The sequence below is a fragment of the Leptosomus discolor genome, chromosome 12 (genome assembly GCF_034619465.1).
Source record: "Leptosomus discolor isolate bLepDis1 chromosome 12, bLepDis1.hap2, whole genome shotgun sequence".
Classification (NCBI taxonomy): domain Eukaryota; kingdom Metazoa; phylum Chordata; class Aves; order Leptosomiformes; family Leptosomidae; genus Leptosomus; species Leptosomus discolor.
In genome coordinates, this window is record NC_141402.1 from 17,397,502 (window position 1) to 17,417,994 (window position 20,493).

The 20,493-nt window shown below is 38.3% G+C and overlaps 1 protein-coding gene across 1 annotated transcript in view; it reads left to right on the forward strand.

Moving 5' to 3' along the window:
- The window catches only part of ANO3 (anoctamin 3), a 189,711-nt gene that overhangs the window by 108,709 nt on the left and 60,509 nt on the right, over window positions 1-20,493 (forward strand). The window contains exons 2-4 of the mRNA XM_086472191.1: window positions 3,842-4,054; window positions 5,030-5,101; window positions 19,016-19,152. Coding sequence (XP_086328317.1) covers window positions 3,842-4,054; window positions 5,030-5,101; window positions 19,016-19,152 — 422 coding nt within the window. The remainder of the gene's footprint in view (window positions 1-3,841; window positions 4,055-5,029; window positions 5,102-19,015; window positions 19,153-20,493) is intronic.

Sequence of the window (20,493 nt, forward strand, 5' to 3'; positions counted from 1 at the left end):
ATCCCTGCTTAAGAAATGGATCGTTAAAGCCATCCAGAACAATTACGAAATACATCTTTTTATATACTATTCCATATTACCCATTGCTATGTCTAACTACTGTAGACTTTGGTCTAATAAACACTTCCATTTAGGAAGAGTTACTCCAAAGAATTACTTCTCGGAAGCTTTGCGAGTAGCATTGCAGATGTATGATGTAGCGTTGCTCTGTTCTGAACACTGCGTCGTCGGTGCTGTTTCCCAGCGCCGCTGCTGTTTCCCAGTGCCGCTGCATGCTTCCCTGGCCCAGAGTGTCCGTTCCGGGATCGGTCAGAAGCAGAGTCCTTTCTGCTCCTAGCTCTTTAAAGACCTACGGCACCTTCTGAGGCTGCAGAAGCTGACCTCTACCTGCCTTAACCTCCTATTAAATTAATACTTGATCTGTCTTACCAGGAACAGTTGTGCTGTGCTGCAGATCTGGAAGGACTGTCCTTGGTGGACTGATGTTCTGCATTTCTTGATAGATCAACCCCTACATTGAAGCAAAGCATGTTCTGTGACCTCGGGGAAGTTTTTAAATTAAAGGCCGTTTTAAACCTTAGCTATTATAGTTAGATATGGGGAGTAACCTGCTAATCAAAGGACCTTCTTTGAGGTTTAAGTGAGAGAAACTTGCTGAGTGTGACATCCTTCGAGTGGCACAGATTTTGGTAGGGGGAATTCCTTGAAAGTTCGTGGCACTCCAAGCAGCAGAAATGTTTAGAGTAAATATTTCTTTCTAGCACAGAGAGTGATAATATATACCACTAAAATTCTAAGGTTTATAAGAACTTGCTGCAGAGTAAGTTGTGCTGTCAAGCAGAGAAATAGTGTGGTAAAACAGACTCTTTATACTAATCTTCTGAGGATCTTTGATGCTTTATACAGCAGTCACAGAAGATCTGCTGATCCTGTACAGACAGGAAGCTTCAGCACTGTTCGTAGCAAACCACCCCACGTATTTAATTTTCCTTGGCGTTGAAACCATAGATACTTTGTGGGTTTTTTTCCTCTGCCTTATATTTTTGGTAGAGGGGAATATTAGTGTATATTTGTAATCTTCATTTTTATTAATATCCTTGTTCATAAAGATTTCCTAGATATTTTGGGGATTTTTTTTTTTTTTTTTTTTCTTCTGTGGTGTGTTTCCATATAGTTCACTTTGACAGGAAAGGCAGCAGTCTTTCAGAAGTGATGTTGTGTTGTTCTTGGTTGAACAACTTGGAGCATTTGAACAAGAGAGTAGCAAAACTTTCTGGCATCAACTTCTGAATGTATCTGCTGGGTCTGGCTGGGATGGAGTTAGTTTTCTTCACAGCAGCCTGTGTGGTGCTGCGTTTTGGATCTGTGTCTAAAACAGTGTTGATAACACCCCAGTGTGTTGTTGTTGCCGAGCAGTGCTTGCACAGCATCATGGCCTTCTCTTTTTCCTTGCTCTGCTCCACAGCGAGCAGGCTGGGGATGTGCAAGAGGCTGGGAGGGGACATGGCTGGGACAGCTGACCCCAGCTGACCAGAGGGCTCTCCCATGCCATAGAGCATCACACTCAGCAATAAAATCTGAGGGGTGGGGAGGTAGTCATTGCTCAGAGACTGGCTGGGCATTGGTCTGCTTGTAGGAGGTAGTGAGTGATTGCCACTGCGTCATTGTTTTGTTTTGTTTTTTCCTTCTTTCTTTCACTTATTAAGCTATCTTTACTTCAGCCAGTGCTTTTCCCATTCTCTCTCCCCATGCTTCTCTGGGGGGGTCAGCGAGCAGCTTGCATGGTGCTTAGCTGGTGGCCGGGGGTCAACCCACCCCACTGTACAATGTGTTTGTCTTTGAAAATGTGTTCCTGCTTCTGTAAACAATTTAAAGCTTCATGAAAAATAAAGAATTTCTATGACTCATGCAACTAGCTACGGGATTAGTGAGGGCAGTACGAGACCTTGGCAAATAGGTACAAATATATTTGCTTTTTTAAATTGCAACAAGCAGTTGCCCAGTCGCAAAGACCAACTTGCACAGCTGCCTCTTGTCCTTCACTAGTTCCTTCTTCTCAGCCGGTGGCCTAGTTGCTCGCTCCCTGCCTTACGCCGTGGTTCCTGGTCTGTGCAGACTGTGTCCCCCCGATGTGATGTGGCTCTCTTGCTCCCCAGCCTTCAGGCATGCTTCATGAGTTACCTGGCTCGTGGGGTGCCTCTGTGCTCCAGCATGTTCTTTCTGCCTGACCTGACAGTTCCTGGGGTACAAGGGGACCGTAAGCAAAAGCCCATGAGAGAACACTGGGAATACTCAAAGTAATTGTGGTTTTATGGGCAAAGTAGTCAATATGATGTTTTCCAAGGAAGAAACTTGACTCACGTGGGGAAAAATGAATACTAGACTACCTCTCATTAGCCTTTGATCCAGCAGTGATGGATAGTAGAATACTAACAAAACAAAATCTGCTTGTTTTAATCACTTCATTTCCCAGTAGCATTTTCAATATTCATGTTCTTGAGACACGTTCTAGATTTTTCTCAATCCTAAATGATAAAAGTGATAATGTCAACAAAAATGAAGATAATGCACTATTTGGTGTGTGTTGACAAACAATTCTGTACTGGGACCGTGTCTGGGAACCGCACGCTGCAGACTGGGCAGGAGGGGACTCGAGTCGCATCCTGGCAAAGAGCCTTTCAAGTAAAAAAGGCAGAAAATTGGTTCTTTTTTCCCCTTATGTCTTGTCATCATATTACATCATCAGTTGTACTTTCCTAGACAAATGCACTTGGATTATTTAGTGTTTCCCTGCGAATTTTTAGAGAAAAATAGAAATGTTAGAAATTACTGTTGCATTATTACAATTTAGTGTTAATGATGATCACAGTTAGCATAAAGAGAAACTTTGTTTCAGAATTCAGAGAGTTAAAAATAAGTTCCATGTGTTAAAATGACAGATAATGTTCTTAGTGCCTGATATTGTAAGCATAAGTCTATGAAATGTAGCCAGTCTCTTGGTTGTGGACAGGCAATACAAGCAGTTATTACAGTGTTTGTTCTGTCACCAACAAGGAAATACAGTAGAGACCACGCTAATTATAAAAAATTGATGAGATATATATTTTGGAACCACAGAGTTGTAGAGTTAAGATGGGAGAAACTGGGAACAGGGAGTGAGTTTTGCATCATTTTTAAAATGATGCACTGAAAACAAGGATTCCCATATCACATTTTTCACTTAAATTAGCAATCTGATTTTTCAAATGTTTTCGCTGGTACCACACAGTTGACTGGTGCATCTGTCTGCGTGTAGGCACCTGAGCCTAAAGCTAGGCAACACGGAGGAAAACCCAGCTGGTATGTGTCCCAGAAGGAAACTAGAACCAGCTAATAGGTTCATCAGAACTTGCAAACAGCTGCATTTCAAAGGAGAAGGTCTTCATGAGTCCTTCAGGAAGCTTGTGAACATCTGTTTGTATTCAGGTTTTTGTTTGTTTGCTTGTTTGAGGAGTTTTATTCATTTCTGCGACTGAATTAAACTTGTTTAGCAGTCATAATGTGGATGGCACTAGATGCTGTTGTTTGTTTCCAAATTGCTGTATGACATACGTACCACAGAATCATCAGATTTAGAATATTGCGAATTTAAATTGTGGGATGTTGGTGGAAGGGTTGGCAAAGAATTCCTGGATTTTGTTCCCAACTCTGTATTCTTTGAACTTTAAATATTTCAAGCATTTTTCTTTAGTTGGAGAGTTGTTTATTAAGTGAATGGATCACCTTGAGTTTTCATAATTAGCTGTCTTTGTCATTGCCTGATATGGCAGAGCTTATGTTCTTCTTCTTTTGACATTTCCAGGTATGAATACGAGCAAGAGTGAGACAGTGAAAGAGCATCCATTAAAACCCTCTAGAAGATCTATGCCATGCCTAGCCCAGAGCCAAACACATCCTCAGAGTCTGAGCAAGCATTCGTCATTTCTGCAGCCAAACCGTGTGCAGCCCCAGCCCCGGCCTCAGCCGTTAAGTGCAGGGACATCTACAGCTACAGTGGATGTAGTGTCAGAACGAGGTAGGAGGTTTTTCTCTTTCAGGAGCTTGTTCCAACACCGGGAACGGAAGGGATCGATGGGAACATCATTTGAAGTCCTGTAGTGTCTTACATATAATTTTTAGCATCTTCCATTAAATTATAGGGGCATTTGACAAGTTTTGATTTGTGTAGATACCTATGTATAGTTTGTTGGAGAGATATTTTTGCACAGAACAGCCAGAAGAACCATGGTACCGAGTTCTTGATGTTTGAATAATGCTTGAAGTGAGGCTTAAAATATTTTTTTATTTTATTTTTCTGAATTACAAGATTATTTCCTTCTCACTGAAAACAAGACAAGAAATCGCTCCTGTATGCTGGGTAAGGGAATGAAGTTTTCTGTAGTCTGTCCTAGGGGAGAGAGAAAAAAGAAATATTAGGCTTTCGGCAAGAAATGTCTTTAACTACAAACATGTAGGAGCAGATGCATTAATTCCTGAATAGCAGCATCAGGGAAGAGTGGTATGGAGAGAATGAGAGAAAAGCGAGAAAATACTTATGAATTATAGCTTGTGTTGGAAAAAAGAACTACTTTCATTTTAGGATTTCTATTTTAAGAGATAAACATGGCCTTAATGGAGAGACTAGTCTACTTAGAGATCCCAGTCACTGTGCGTGTCACCTGTTGCCAGCTACTGCCATACACTATTGCCAACTCTGTGAACCTTTATGGAATATATTAACTTGCTGGCTTCTGCTACTAAATGTTGATAAGTCCTTCGGTAATGTTGATAGGCACTAATTATTACCCAGTGAGTTATTTCACCGAGTTAAACTTCTCTCAGGAATAGAATGAAAGTCTTCATTAAAGTGATCTTGTTCTTTTTTTCCACTAGTGGAAAGTGTTCTTCAAAATTTCAGCCTAAAGTTTTTCATTTGAGTCACTGACAGCTTTAAAAAGTGTATCTTACAAAATACATGTGAATGTTGATATGAATATTGCATTTATTCCAGCTAAAGTGATGGAGACTTTGGAAAACAACTTGCTTAAGCTGTCTAATACAGAATACAGTGATCCATTTTTAGGTAAGTTTGTGTCTGAACTGAAATAATAATAAATTAATGACTCTTTGATTACACTTGCAGTATTTTAAATGTGGAAAGGCCATACTTACCCTCAACTGCCCATTGTTTTGAAAGAGGAGACTGAATGGGACTGAAGAAATCTGTGCTGTCATAAATTTCATGATGGTTTCTCACCTTTTAGACTAAGAATAAATAGGGACTAAAGACAGAAAAGTGGTTTGTGGGTTTTTTTTATACATTCATTGTAACCTTTTCCCGTAATGTTCTTTTGTAATACAATCACTTGGAAGCATGTGTTTGAAATTCCTTTAAAATAGTTATTAAGTTGTTGTTATTCTTATAGAGTCATGTTATTCAGTATTGTCACAGCTGCAGTTATGTTTTTGTTTCAGATATTCACGTATATTTGCTTTAGATATTCATGTATAAAAAGTGTTCCAATCTGGGGGAAAAAGGGAAGAAAGTAATGCAGAAAAATAGCTATAATTGGGACATGTTTGTGCCTGCATTAATGCCATATTGATAATTAAATCAAAGAAAGTAGGAAAGGAGTTATTCTTAGAATAATGCCATCCTTCCAACTGCAAAATGAGTCTGTATCTACACAGGAGTAGTAATTTGCAAGTTCCAAAATTAATTGATTTTGAGATTCCCTGCCCTTGTATAGCCCATCTGAAGTACCCACAGGTGTTGCTGCATCTTACACACTACTGTGACAGATCTGTTTGCTCACAGTCAGTGTCGCATCAGACTAGAAATCCTCTCTTCATGCTGAAGGAAAGAGATCTGCTTTCAGAAAGCTACTTCTGCTCATCTCTCACATGTTTTAGCATTGATTTTTCTTGATGCCCACACTATATGATAGGTAAGAGGCTCTTCAAGGTGCCCTAAAGAGTTAGCTACTGGAAATGTGAGTGAAATTGATACTTCCTCCAAAACAAAATCAAAATGTTCTGAAACATGACATGAACCAAAACTTTGTCATGAAGATTGTATAAGAAAATTATGCATCTTAGTAATGTTCCTGTTGAAGCTACTGCACTCAATATCATTTGTTTCATTGGGTAGGCAAGCACAGGTACTAGAAGACTTCACTGTTACAATTTGCTTCAGTTTTCTTATATCATGTTCTATGGGCCCCTCAGTTCAAGAAGGACAGGGAACTGCTTGAAAGAGTCCAGTGCAGAGCCACGAAGATGGTGAAGGGGGTGGAACATCTCCCTTCTGATGAAAGGCTGAGGGAGCTGGGTCTCTTGAGCTTGGAGAAGAGGAGACTGAGGGGTGACCTCATCGATGTTTATAAATACGTAAAGGGTGTCAGGAGGATGGAGCCGGGCTCTTCTCGGTGATGGCCAGTGACAGGACAAGGGGCAACGGATGCAAGCTGGAGCACAGGAGGTTCCACATGAACATGAGGAAAAACTTTTTCCCTGTGAGGGTGGCAGAGCCCTGGCACAGGCTGCCCAGGGAGGTGGTGGGGTCTCCTTCTCTGGAGACCTTCAAAACCCGCCTGGACGCGTTCCTGTGTGCTCTACTTTAGGTGTTCCTGCTTTGGCAGGGAGGGGTTGGACTAGATGATCTTTTGAGGTCCCTTCCAACCCCTAACGTTCTGTGATTCTGTGTGCTGATGTTATTTCATATTTATGTATGGCAGCAGTAACTTTCTCATAGTAAGTGATGCGCTATTTTCCATTCACATCACCTAGTTTTAACCTGAAAAGAAGCGTGGAGGGCTGAGCTATTGAGGAAAAGATAGATTGAGTCTCATCAGCTCAAAAGTGGAGTAAACTTCAGTGTCGATGTTTCTTCTCTTCTGACTACAGCTATGCTCTTTGAAGAAACGGAAAAATTTGAACGGTAGTCCTTTGCTAACTTGGTTCATTAGTTTGCCTGTGTTAATTGAGTTGATCCCAAATCAGATCATTGAAATTTGTGAAGTTACTCTGTATTTACAGAAGTGTAATTGGTTAGGATGTTCAGCTACAAGCCAGAAAGGAAACCTTATTTATAAATAGATTCCAGAAGTCAGTAGTAAGAAATGCCTTAGATAAAACCCAGCGTTTTCACTTAGGTTCACGAAGAGAAATCAGGGAGAGTTAAAGGTGCATTTAAAAAAAATGGTTTTTCTGTAAGCCTTCAAAATAGTTTGTTTGCACTTGAGGATTGTATTTATGAGTGTAAGAATTTGTCTCCAGGACTAAAATTTTCACATTTATCCTGAATCTAGGGGAAAAAAGAAAGGGAGGGGGGAGGAATGTTGCTGCTTTAACTTCAGTCACCAAATAGGTGGAAACAATGCAGCACTGCTGCATGCTTTTGTTGGTACTCTGGCACTTTGCTGGAGTTTGCAAAATAGACTGATTATTGGGTATCGTCTTCTTAGTGAACCTTTTCAAATTGCTCTTCTGAGAATGTGAAAGAATGCTGGATTGAGTGAATGTGGTGAATTTTTAATTGGGCAGCATCATGGAACTGTGCATAAAATAAGCCAAATGGCTTTCTCCTCTTCCAGAGTTGTGTCCATAGACAAACTATCCTCTTGTGACAAGGGGATAAAGAGGCATCAGATTAAGACTTCAGTGGAAAGGTTCTCTCGTATTTCAGTTGACTATAGATGAGGCCATAAATCTGTTGGACTTGTTTAGTTAGTGATATCGATGGATTTATAAAGTAAGAAGATAATGTATTGCACCTTTGTTACTGCTAACACAGACAAATGAGATCAAGGACATGATGGATTTATGGTTTTTTTCCTCTGTCAGTTTTAGGCGGTAAGTAGTGTTTTTAGTTTGAGCAATCAGTAAATTCAAGAAAAGTAATAGGCATTGAGCTTCTGTAACATGTAACGTGAACTGTGGGGTTTCAGACACACTGGAATTCTCAGTGCTTAGCAAAAGCTTCATGGAAATTCCCACCCACTGAAGGTAATGATCAGAGCTTTTGGGTCTTACCTTCGTGGAAATCACCTGTTGCTTGGATCTGGACACTAAGTAAAATGTTATGCCTTGCATTTCTTAAAGCATGGTTGTAGAATTTGGTGTTCAGTCCAGAGCAAAGTCATGTTATTGCTTCTACTTCCTTGAAAAAGTATTTTCTTTTTCTATATGTTTGCGTTCTAGAAGAATATGAGGTTCTGATTTAAGTGACCTTTGTCACTCATTGTGACTTGAGTTCAGAAAAGGTAAAACTAAGTAAGATCAGAGGTCCCAGCTCACCAAAGAACGTTAATCCCTGCAGTTCCACTGCAGCTTTTTTTAAGATTTCTACTCCTCAAATTAGTGAAAGATTCCTGCTTTTCAGAAAATGCCTTTTTACCTAAGAATTTCTCCAAGAGACCAATATGCCTGCTAACCAATACAGTCTAGTTAGTGGAAAAACTAATTACAGCAAATTTATTCTCGACAAGACACATTCATTTTTGTCAACTCATTTAGCTGCAATTAGCTAGTCAAATGCTATAACCGCACACGTGGGGGAATTTTCTGAATAAGCTTTTTGATGAGAACTTTCCAATTTTTCAAGACTTCTTCAGAAATACTTACGCAAAGTTAGAAGAGGGTAGGATTTCTCGCCATGGGGGAGGCCACCGCAGAGAAATCACTACCCTGCTGCTGAAGCTGTGTGTCAGAGAAGTGGAAGACTGAGGTTCCAGTTACTGAATTGTGCAGGAAAGACCAACTTTGTAACATGGTTACAGACTGTCTTGAGGTAATTCTTGAAATTTTTCCTGAAAGATGCCTAAAGTTTGTGCTCTAGTATGAAATGTGAAGACTTCAGAGCAACTTTTATAGAAACAGTAGAAGAATTTGCTGCCTGGGTATATAATTGTTGATGCCAGACACAGGAGAGATGCTTGTGCGAGATGACAGAGGCAGTAAGGCTAAGTCTCGGTGTGGTATTTAGGTAACAAGAACAGTGTGTACCTGTGACACAGGACTTAACCTGGACTACTTTCTCATGTTGATGCAATAGTCACAAATACCTAAAAGGCATAGATTTATCAAAACAGGAAAAATCTTTTTCATACTTTTTGAAATTGAGCATCAGGATCTTATAAGAGGTAAATACAAGAAAAAATGAAAATAACTGGGGTTGTATTTGTAGATACATGTAAATTTGTGTTACACAAGAACCTGGACGTTAAAGTCTGAACTCATTACTGTAACGTTGTAATTCCACTGTCATCCATTTTTTAATACATGTGAAAGTCGCACCAATGACACTCAGGCATTTAACACTCATTCTCTCAAAGGGAATTCAATGTTATACTTTTTTTCCAAGTCTTCTGTCTGTGGATACTTGCTTTAAAATGTAGTGTGTATTTATATTCTGTTCTGTTTCTACTCTGCTTTGGTTTTCTTCTGAAAGACACGCTCAGTAATCACTTTGATCATGCCAGCTGGATTTAAGTAACATAGCTTTAACTTCAGTTACTGAATTTCTGGCTTTTCTGCAGCTACCAATAATAGCTTCTGGCTCTAGTTGAAGCTGGAAAAAAATAAGTGGGGAATGGTTAGTTCCTAGTAGCTGCATAGTAACTACATGCAGTGTGTCATATTAATAAAAAATTGTTTTCCTCTAGAACTTCTTTTTTTTTAAGTTCTAGAAACATAATGGAATTGCAGACACATTAAAATTTAGTGAGTTGTTCCAGGAGCTGCTCCACTGGTGCAGGGATATGCCTGTGTGCACATGCATGTATAAAGAAACAGTAATTGGTAAATGTTTAAAATAACGCCTTTCTTTTTCCTTAAAGGCCATCACGTGCATAAAGGGAATGAATCTGATCTTTGAATGATCACAGATTTGGCTAAACATCTTTTCTAAAAGAAATCTGAATGTAAACAATTTTGATGAAGGTTATTTGCACTAGAATTTCATCTCCATGAACAGTTGAAAAATCCTCTTCTGTAATCTCTGATAAAATTATAGGAGGTGATTGCTACATACCGTTTTGGAGTTTTGAATGTGCTTGGGAAATCAGTTGACTGAGTTTAAGAGAATTTAGCAGTTCTTTATTGTTGAACTGAAAACGAGGTACTCTTGACTTAAGCTAAAGAGAATTTACATAATTTTCAGGAGAATTTCTTTTACTTTATTTCAGTAATAACTCCTTTTTTTCTAATAACTTTTTTTTTCCATGACTGAGATAAACACTCTCTTCTAGTGCATGGTACAGGGTGAAAAAACTGTGTAAGGTGCAAAGGCTTACAAAACCAGTAAATAACATTGCACTGAATGGCCTGATCTTTTCTAAAATTGTCCTTTGGGTTTAGCAAAAGGAATAGGATGACAGTGGCAGTATTTGGACTGATATGTGACGTGTGTTTCCATTTGCTAGGTTCCTTTCTGTTGTTAAAATTACTATCATTAGTTGTTTCCAGGTTTGACTTTCTTTTTTTATGTTCACTTTCAATCACTGTGAGCCAGATTTACAAAGGGATTTCTTATTGCCATACAGATTAATGCCTTTAAAAGTCCATTCTGTCACATACGTAGCTAAGGCATCAAGATTTTCAGGAGCTAGGCCATATTGGAAACACAGTTAGACTAGGAGAAAGACCTGTGAGTCTGCTTGTTAACTTAACAATCCAATTTGCTCATTCTAATATAAATAAGCATTTAAGTTTTCTGCAGATCCTACCATCGCAAATGGTAAAGGATCATCAGAGGATCTGCCCTCCAATGTTAGGCTGAAATACTTAATTTCAAATAAAATATAAAAAAATGAGTAATGGATAATATAATCAACAGAAATTGGCATTCAGAATTTAGATATCTAATTTTAAGTTATTTGGCAAATAAAACCAACACTCAGTAACAAATAAAGCAATACTAATTAATTTATTCTTTTTTCAATTCTGGGTTGGGTTTTTTTTTTCCGAATGAGGTTAATTATGAGGGATTAGTGCACAGTAATTCATCTTTTGTAGCATGACATGAAATCCTTCCTAGATAGGAACTTGATTATGAATGATCTAGTTCATAATTTTGCTGTAAGTTACTTTGCATTTTGAATGTATCCTGAATCCAATTACTACAAAGCATGCATGTAAGAAACTCCCCTATTGATGTGCCATGCAGCATGTAGCAAACTGAGAAATGAAGACCTGAACCAAAATTAGTGATTAACTAAAACAAACAGAATAACCTGTATAATACATACAATGTTTATGTGAAAGGAGGGACTGAAAGATCACAGAGGGTATGACTCAAGAAAACCAGATTCAGTTTCTGCTTCAACAAAAACGTGATGTTTCCACTGTGACTTTTAGAATAATTTTTTCAGAAGCTTGTAGTCCTTAGGCAATGCCTGCATAGCTAAGGGCCGTCGCATCTATTCCGATTGTGTTGTGAGATGGCTGAAAAGCTGCATTAGGACACTTTTTCCTATACCTGGTCTGTGAGGGAATTGTGCAGCTCCTGTATTAGAGCTGGTTCATGCCTGGAGAGCTGGCAGCGTGGATGAAGAAGCTGTGTTGTTTGTTACGAGCATAGTGCTGATTGAAACATCATAAAGATTAGGTTTTGGACTTAATATTGAGGTTGAAATTATCGAAGTGCTTTAGGCATTTAATCTGCCTGTACCAATTCTATACACCATCTTAACTTCTCCAAACAGCAGTAATACCTGCCTGACCCCCTTTTTAAAAATGAGAAATATTCTGTGTAATGGTTACCACTGTCTGAAAGCTCATGAAAAATTGTACACTAAGAAAAGCCCCTACTTGTCTGTTAGGGTAGTTTTTGATGTATAAATAGACATTCACAGGTAGCTGAAAAACCTTCTATGTTACATATATAACATAGTTATTCCAGGTACACAGCAGAATAAAATAAGAGCTAAATCCATCACAATTCCACTTATCCAGGTGTGTAGCAATATCCTTCTCCAGGTTGTTTGTTGTTCATAGGACTAAAATTAGGACAAAAGGGGATTAATTTCTTGACCAATAATCTAATTCTTACTAAAGCTTTGAAGGCCTGTCCCTGAATGTGTACAGGCTCAAAGGATTGAGTCAAGAGTTGTCGTATTAAAGTTTGTGAAACAGAACCTGTTTAGGAGTACTGTTTATATTAATTTTCATTTCCATAACTATGCCACATTTCAATTGAAAAAACATTTGCTGTCTTATACTACAGTTACCTAAGATATATTGCATGTTACAGAGAAATCAGGACAAGTTCATTTTATCCTCTAACTCTCATAACATTAAAATGCACTCTTGACCCTTCAGAAAAGTACAATAGAAAGAAAGGTAGCCAAGCAGTTAAGAAGACCCAACAATGAAGATGCAAAGTGTGGACCTAGAAATCAATTTCTAAACTAAATGGTTCTGCATTGTTAGGTAAAATACTCCCCAAAATGAAAGTCTCTCCAACATTTTATCCTATAGGTGCCCTTAGGCAAATCTTACTGTCGTGCATCAAGCATAGCAAAACTGTATGTCAGGAAGCGTAGATAAGTTTTTGTGATGTATGAAGGCTGAAGTTACTCATCATGTCTCTACATTACAAGAAAGCAAAACAAAACAACTATTAGGATGAAGAGATCTGTTATCTGCTTGATTAATGCTTGAATCTTTTCAAAATCACTCTATACTTGAGCGTGGATCCAAGGTGATGGTACACATTACTTAGTTACATGTTCTGGTATGCTGACAATTATATGGGTGCATCCACTTTAAGTATATACCTGATTAAACAGAAGTCCTTGACTGACTGAGTTAAATAGCGACATTTCCATTGACTTCACTGAAGTATGATTTGGTCTCTGCCTCTAGAATTAGAAGCTGTCACCATTTTCTCTGATTTAATATCCTCATCTTTATGGAAAATTGAGCCTTTTTTTTTTTTTAATCTTCTTTTTACAGTATTAGGGAAAGCTAAAGACTTTAGTGCAGAAACCTTCCTTTTCTGACTTGAAGTCATAATAGCATATTAGTCTTCCTTTCTGTAACAGGTCACTTGGGGCTTACAAATTGTATGTATAACTTTAACGATTTTTTTAAATAAAACTTTTTGTGACAACTATTCAAAAAGCTCTCAACTACCACAAATTTTAATTAACATAATTGAGTAGGTCAAATACATCAGCAAGATACTGTTACTGGCTATACTAATTGTTTAAAAATGCATTAAATAAGTTGCTTTGTATTGTTCACTCCGTTCTGCAATACAGTCTTTTAAATAGAAGATTTTGTAGGATTAATGTTTAAATCTTTCTCCTACTTTTAGTAGGTACTCTGAAAACTCACATAAAGAGGTCGTGTAAAGGGTCATGCACATTATGTTTGCATTAGCAACGATATTTTAACTGAATAGCTGTGTTGGGTTTCCATGGCAAGGTTTTGGTAGCAGGGGGGCTTACAGAGGTGGCTTCTGTGAGAAGCTATTAGAAGCTTCCCCCATGTTCAATAAACCCAAGGCCAACCAGCTCCAAGACAGACCCGCCACTGGTGAAGGCCAAGCCCGTCAGCAATGGTGGTAGCGCCTCTGGGATAACATATTTAAGAAGAGGAAAAAGGACGAAGAGAGAAACAACTCTGCAGACACCAAGGTTAGTGAAGAAGGAGGGGGAGGAGGTACTCCAGGTGCTGGAGCAGACTTTCTCTGCAGCCCATGGTGAAGCCCATGGTGAAGCCCATGGTGAGGCAGGCTGCCCCCTGCAGCCCGTGGAGCAGAAATATACCTGCAGCCTGTGGAGGACCCCTTGCTGGAGGAGGCAGATGCACCTGAGGGAGGCTGTGATGCCATGGAGAGCCTGCACTGGAGCAGGCTCCTGGCAGGACCTGTGGACCCGTGGAGAGAGAGGAGCCCATGCTGGAGCAGGTTTGCTGGCAGGACTTGTGACCCCACAGGGGACCCACGCTGGAGCAGTCTGTTCCTGAAGGACTGCACCCCATGGGAGGGACCCGCGCCGGAGCGGTTCATGAAAAGCTGCAGCCCATTGGAAGGAGTTGGAAAAGTTTGTGGAGGACTATTTCCCGTGGAAGGGATCCCATACTGGAGCAGGGGAGGCATGTGAGGTGTCCTCCCCCTGAGGAGGAAGGAGCAGCAGAGACACCATGTGATGAACCGACAATAAGCCCAATTCCCTGTCCCCATGTCACTGGAGGGGAAGGAAGTAGAGAAAATCAGAAGTAAAATTAAGCCCAGGAAGAAGGGAGGGATGACAGGAAGGTGTTTTAAGATTTGGTTTTATTTCTCATTATCCTACTCTGATTTGATTGGTAATAAATTAATTTTCCCTAAATCAAGTCTGTTTTGTCAGTGATAGTAATTGGTGAATGATCTCTCCCTGTCCTTTCCTCGACCCATGAGCCTTTTGTTGTATTTTCTGTCTCCTGTGCATTTGAGGAGGGGAGTGGTGGAACAGCTTTGGTGGGCACCTGGCGTCCAGCCAGGGTCAATCCACTGCAACACCCCTGAAAAAGTAAAAGAAATTCTGCAAGGAGCTCAAAACCAAAAAAAGAAAGTAGTTAAAAATGAAGCAGATGTCTCTTAGATGTCCTTGTCACTTTGTCACTTTGAGTACCTGGGCAGGAGCGTACCTAATCCTCCCATTTGTAGTCCTCCTGCTGCAGCAGACTTTTTTCTATATTACACCAATTATCCTTCCACCTCCTTTTTCTTCTTTTTTTTTTTCCTTTGCATCTCCTTAGGTTTTGCAGAGTCTCAAAGTTTTTCAGGTAGCTCTAGATCTGCCATTGACTTGAACGTTGATATAGGAGAGCTGGTTTTAGCTGAGTCTGCCCAAGAGGGCAGAAATTATTTTATGTTTTTTTAAATTATTTTTTCAAATGATCCTGCAGTAAAGGAGAAATGGAAAAATGCCTCATAAACAATTATTGCGCTTTTTGCCAACTTTGACATATTGTTACATTGAGTAAAGGGGTTTTTTAGACATTTCTGAAAATTGCTATTCACTCTAGTACCTTACTGAATTAAGACCTGCAGTGTAGGTTAACTGAAAGCTAAATACACCACATCTGCTCAGCTGATGTATTTCAACATATAAACATTGATCATTGGCCATTGTAGAGCAGTATTTTAGTGATTAGACAGCTGAGAATCTGATCAACTTTTTTAGCTTTGAAAAGAAGAAAAATAAAATAAAATAAAATTTAAAAAAAAAAAAAAAAACCACCAAACCTCAAACCACCCAAACAAAACTAAAAACATGTAATTAAAAAATTGCAAGCACTTGGACGTCCACTGGTGTATGCAAATGGGACACTCCTGGCTGGTGTCTTTCAGATGTGCCCAGCAAAGCATGGGTGGGATGGCGTTTATTAACAGGGGAGAAGAGAATATAGGCTTGGGGAGGCAGGCAGTGGTCTGAGGTCTGTTAAGAAGCAATCTTTCTGTTAGTAGGTGTAGAAGCCTGAACTTCTAGAGCAATATGAACTGGATGGGTTTTGGTTTTTTTTAAATCCTATGGCCTCTTGCCCACACCCTCCCCCTCCCAAAGTCAAGCAGGCTAGTTGTGATGGTTGGTGTTAGAGCCCATCCAAGAACTACAAGAGCAGCGAGAGCTGGCAGTTGTTCTCGACAATAACAACCAAATGAGTTGTTGTAAGCCAAGGAAGGCATGATGGGAAGTCAAAAATGAAGTAAACAGTAGCTTTCCCACAGTGCGGAGGGAAAGAGCTTGGGGCAGCCAAGCTTTTCTCGTGGCATTTTGTGGAGCTGCATCCAAATAAAGACTTGGTGTTTGAATTTAAAGATGGGTAGTTACAATGCGTGTCAAACAGAAAGACCATTAGTCCATATCATTGCTTTTGGGGGGTGTTACATTAAACACATCCTTGGGCAGTACAACTCCAGCCATGACGTGCAGGGACACTATCTTGGTTTGGCTTGTGGCAATCCCAAATGGCAGTTAAAATGCAAAACCAAATAATAGAGATCATAGAAGAAAGGATGGTAGAAAATAGTGTTACTTGATAGGCAAACATATAAAAATATCATGGAAGTTTAGAAACTCTAGATATTGAAGAAAGCCTTAAGGCATTAAATCAATGTGTATAGTAGTATGCATTGGTGAGACTGGGAAAAATCAAGCTCAAGTTAATTTAGGTTGTCTAAGTGTATGTTTAGGGAGATGTAACTTTGGCTTGGTGGGTGGGAAAATTACACAAGAGAGTCTTTCTCTTTTAGTAAGAGTGGTGGACCTTATTACAGAAAAAGCATCTGTTCATAGAAAAATACAAAAACATTCGATGTTATTCATGGCAAAGTTTCGTTTCTGTTATCTTCTCTCAAGATCTTTTTCTAAACCAAACGTATTTCATTCTCTATTCTTTAATAATTCTTTAATTCTTTTAATTCTTTGTAACCTGTTCTGGTATAGAAATATGAAGCAATTCATTGAACTTTTTCTTTGAGTAAAATTATTTGTATTAAATATTTTGTTTTAATATATGCTTCACAAGATGTAAATGGGACTACCAGTCTATTCAAAGTACATACAAATCATACTTTAGGTGTTTTGTTGACATTAATGTCTAAAACTACATGAATGTTAAGGAAAATGCACTTGTGGATGTATGTTTAAAATATGGATAGTATGCTGTGTCTCTCAGTCTGACACTTCTTTCAGACAGGTGTAACAAAGGCTTATTCAAGTGAAATGTTTAAATGATATGGTTTTTTCCTTCTTTCCTCTGCTTTTCACTGTATTGATACCGTTACTTTGTGGGACAGTGCTTTAGGTGCATAAAATAAGTCATCAACTGCTGAAAGATACAATAGCAGGTATCGTTAAATTTTATGTAAGAAACGTACCTTTTTAATTCTAGATTTCTTTATTTTGAGGGGTTTTTTTGTTGCTAAAACCTTTCTTGACTACATTTCAGACAAGGTAGCAAGTATCTCTAAATGGAAGGTAATTTTTAATTTTTTTATTTCAGAAAGTGTATGCTACAATTTAATAGCTGTGTTGTTCATAAAAATGTTTAGCAGGTAAAAGTATGTTGAGCACTAAGGGAAAACTCATTTAATAACTTTAATTTAAATAAAACATTATGTACTTTTGCAAAGGGGTTTTTTTTTTGAGTATTAAGTGTACTTAGAATGTCTAATCCTCTAAAACTTCCCTCATAAAAATAGACTTTAATGTAAGTAGTTTTTATTTCAACTTAAATGGCATATCTAGGTGCAAGAGCTGAGGTTTCATAGGCCTGTCTTTGTTTTACTAGCTTCTGTTACAAGGTCTTGATCTTTACTAAAGTTAAGAGCTCATCACATCTGTCCGTGAGTCAAATCTGCAAAGTTGCTTAAGTATCCTGTTTCCTGCTTTGTATACCTACTACTTGAAACCTTCTTCACAGTCTTTTTACTATATTCATTTTTGTTGACCGGGGAGTAACCTGTATATTCAGTTAAAACATTGTTAAAAATAAATAAAATCTCTGAGTTTGGTGCTCTGACAATTAACATGGGCTATATCGTACTTTAAGAAATCCCTTCACAGACTTACTGAGATTCATATCACTATCAGAAATTATTGGCTCATTTTGTGTGATTGTTATGTAAGTAGCTAAATTGGAGAAACAAAAAAAACCTCTTGGTAAATGTTCCTGTTTAATATTGCATCTCAGAAGTGTTTAGGCTACATGAGATAATTGTAGTTATTTTTTTTCCTGTAGTACTTACTGTGGAGAATTTAACTGGACAACTTAATGAAAAATATTTTGTTGTTGCAGATGAGCTTTTATGAATATAAAACTCAGGAAATTCAAGATTGTGGTTCCCACAGCAACCATGACTTGTTTCTTGGCTTCTCTTTAGGGTTTAGAATTACTGGGCTAAATGCTGTTCCCAGTCCCCCTGACTTTTCCCATGTTGATGTGAAAGCCGAGATGAGAACTTGGCTCAGGGTTTGTGGTAACTTTTTTGTCTGAATATGTTTCTATTTCCAATTTGTCCAAGATATAATTGTGTGGAATAATTATTCCATCTTTTTCTTCTTTAAAATATTTTTTCAAGACTAACCATTTTCCATCATTTGTTAAAACTTACGTGGTCCAACGTTGTACAGACGTTAGCCCTCATTTACTCCTGCTGGGTGTATATGGTAAGTGTTGTCATGATGTGAAAGGAAATTAAATGTCTGGGAAAAAGTCTCCCTTCTGATAGAGGATGTAGAGTGACTCAGAGACTTGAATCCTCCTAACTTGCCTGCAGTGATGATGCAGGAGGAAGTTTAATCTGTGAGCGTGGGTCTTAGTAAGCTTTGAGGAAGGTCCTCAGTCACCTGCAGCTATCTTAGGACACTCAACTAAGTTTTATAAAAACTTTTGTTGAGCAATGAAAAACAAATCCAGTGAAGAGGAAAACACTTTCTTCATCTATCTTCAACTATCTTCTACCACCATCAGGTACATCTCTTAAAATGCGTTCTGAGGTGGTCGCTGCAGTACCTTAACACGCAAATTTTCAAATACTTTATCTAATGATGAGCAGCATGTGTGTAGGGGAATCGGGCATTTTGATTGCTTGTTTAAAGTTAAAACGCGAAATGTTACTCTGGTCTCCAGGATGCATCTGCCTATTTGATAACACATTTTGAGTCTTGACGATTGTGAGTCGAGCACAAAAGCATTTGAATGTTTGCTTTACATCGCTTTGTGGGGTTTTTAAAACTACTGTAAAGAATGTTGTGGGCTTTTTTGTTTTGAATGGTAATAAAAAAAGTTTCTATAGACCTACTAAAAATAGAACTCACTTCTAGTTTAAGACAAACATGATAACATTTCAAGTAAAAAGCTTTTGCAGGAAAGGATGGAATATAAGTTACTGAAAAGTTTATACTTAAAAGGAATATTAAACTGTGGCTGTAACAATACTGTTAGTTTCTCTCTGCTATAACCTATATAAGCCCACTGTTTTTTTCTGGTTTTCCATCAGATGTAGGAAAGGACAAAGACACGTATACAGATGATTCAGAACATGGAAATTATGATGCTCGTACAGATCAGTCGTTGCTTATTCAAAGCAAGCTTACCAGACAGAAAACTGAACCTCGGACTAAATCGTCTTTAAAGGTAACGGACACAGAACTTTATTGAATTGTATCAGTTGTCAGAATCTGCTTAAATAGTTCTGAAATATAATTTGTGGCTCCCATATTGTAGTTTGATCTACAGAATCAGTGAATGTAATTCTCTGTACGAAAAGCGACCAAAATTATATAGAATCAAGTTTTCAAATCAACTCATCTAAGAGACAATAGCCTTCTTTCAAAGAAGTTTTATTGCACAGAATTTAGGACAGGATTCCCAGCATGGAGTGAAATTCACGTCAGCTGGGAGGCCTCAAGAACTTGGTGAGAGTATAGAAAAACTAAGTTCATGGAGCAAAAGATCAGTCGAGAGTGATCTAAAGTGTTGGATTCTCCTTCTAAGCAAAATCCAAGTGATTGCTGGCCTCATTGAGTGAAAGATAAAATTCACTTATGTGCAGAAGAGCATAGGAGTATTTTCGGGAACCTCAACTAAAGCACTGGAAAAGCCATCTCGGCGGATAAAGCTGACATGTTATCTTGCTTAGCAATTACCTAATCACAGTGTTCATCACAATCCATTTTCTACAGCAGTTCATCCACTATAATGCCTAAGAATTATGGTGGATTTTCAGTTCAAAACATGTATATTTTTTGTTCTCGCTCTGAACTGGGAGACCTTTAGTTCTCCTTCCTGATAAGCGTAATTGCTTGTAAGTGTATGACAACGTAACCTCAAGAAGTTCTGAACAGTTTTCTTTGAGCACTGGAAGTAGTGTATTCTGCAGCATAGTTTTACCAGCGATTCTCTGATTTTTCATATATAAAGGCATGAATTTGTGCTATAAATCTATAAATGCTTAAATTGCTTTAAGGTTCTGTACTTCGCATACAGGTTACTCTTCAGTAGGCCATTATACAGTTCTCTCATCCATTATGCCTGTGGCACTTTGATTTTAGTACTGAATGCACCTTTCATAAGAGTCATGCAACTGTTTTAAAGATTGTTCTCAGTCACATGGATCATTACTGCAGGATTCTGGAACACAGGTAGCAGGTTGATGTGATCTCTGAGACTTCATTTCATGGGGTACTTTTAGAAAACAAACTTTAATAATAATAGCTCTTCAATAACTTTTAGATAGGTTTACAGGGAATTATATTTACAGATTGAAAACCTGTGATATGAAAACAAAACTTCAGTAATGACAGAGAAGGGTTATATTTTAATTAAACTGTTGCAATGAGAACTTTTTGTGTTCACAGACTTATTTTTTTTTGTCTGTTTCTGCAAGGCTAGCAGAATTAAGACAGAAATAATAATGGATGCTCTTGTTTGTTTTTGTTGATCAGGTAGACAAAGCCTTTTATGTTAAATGTGGCC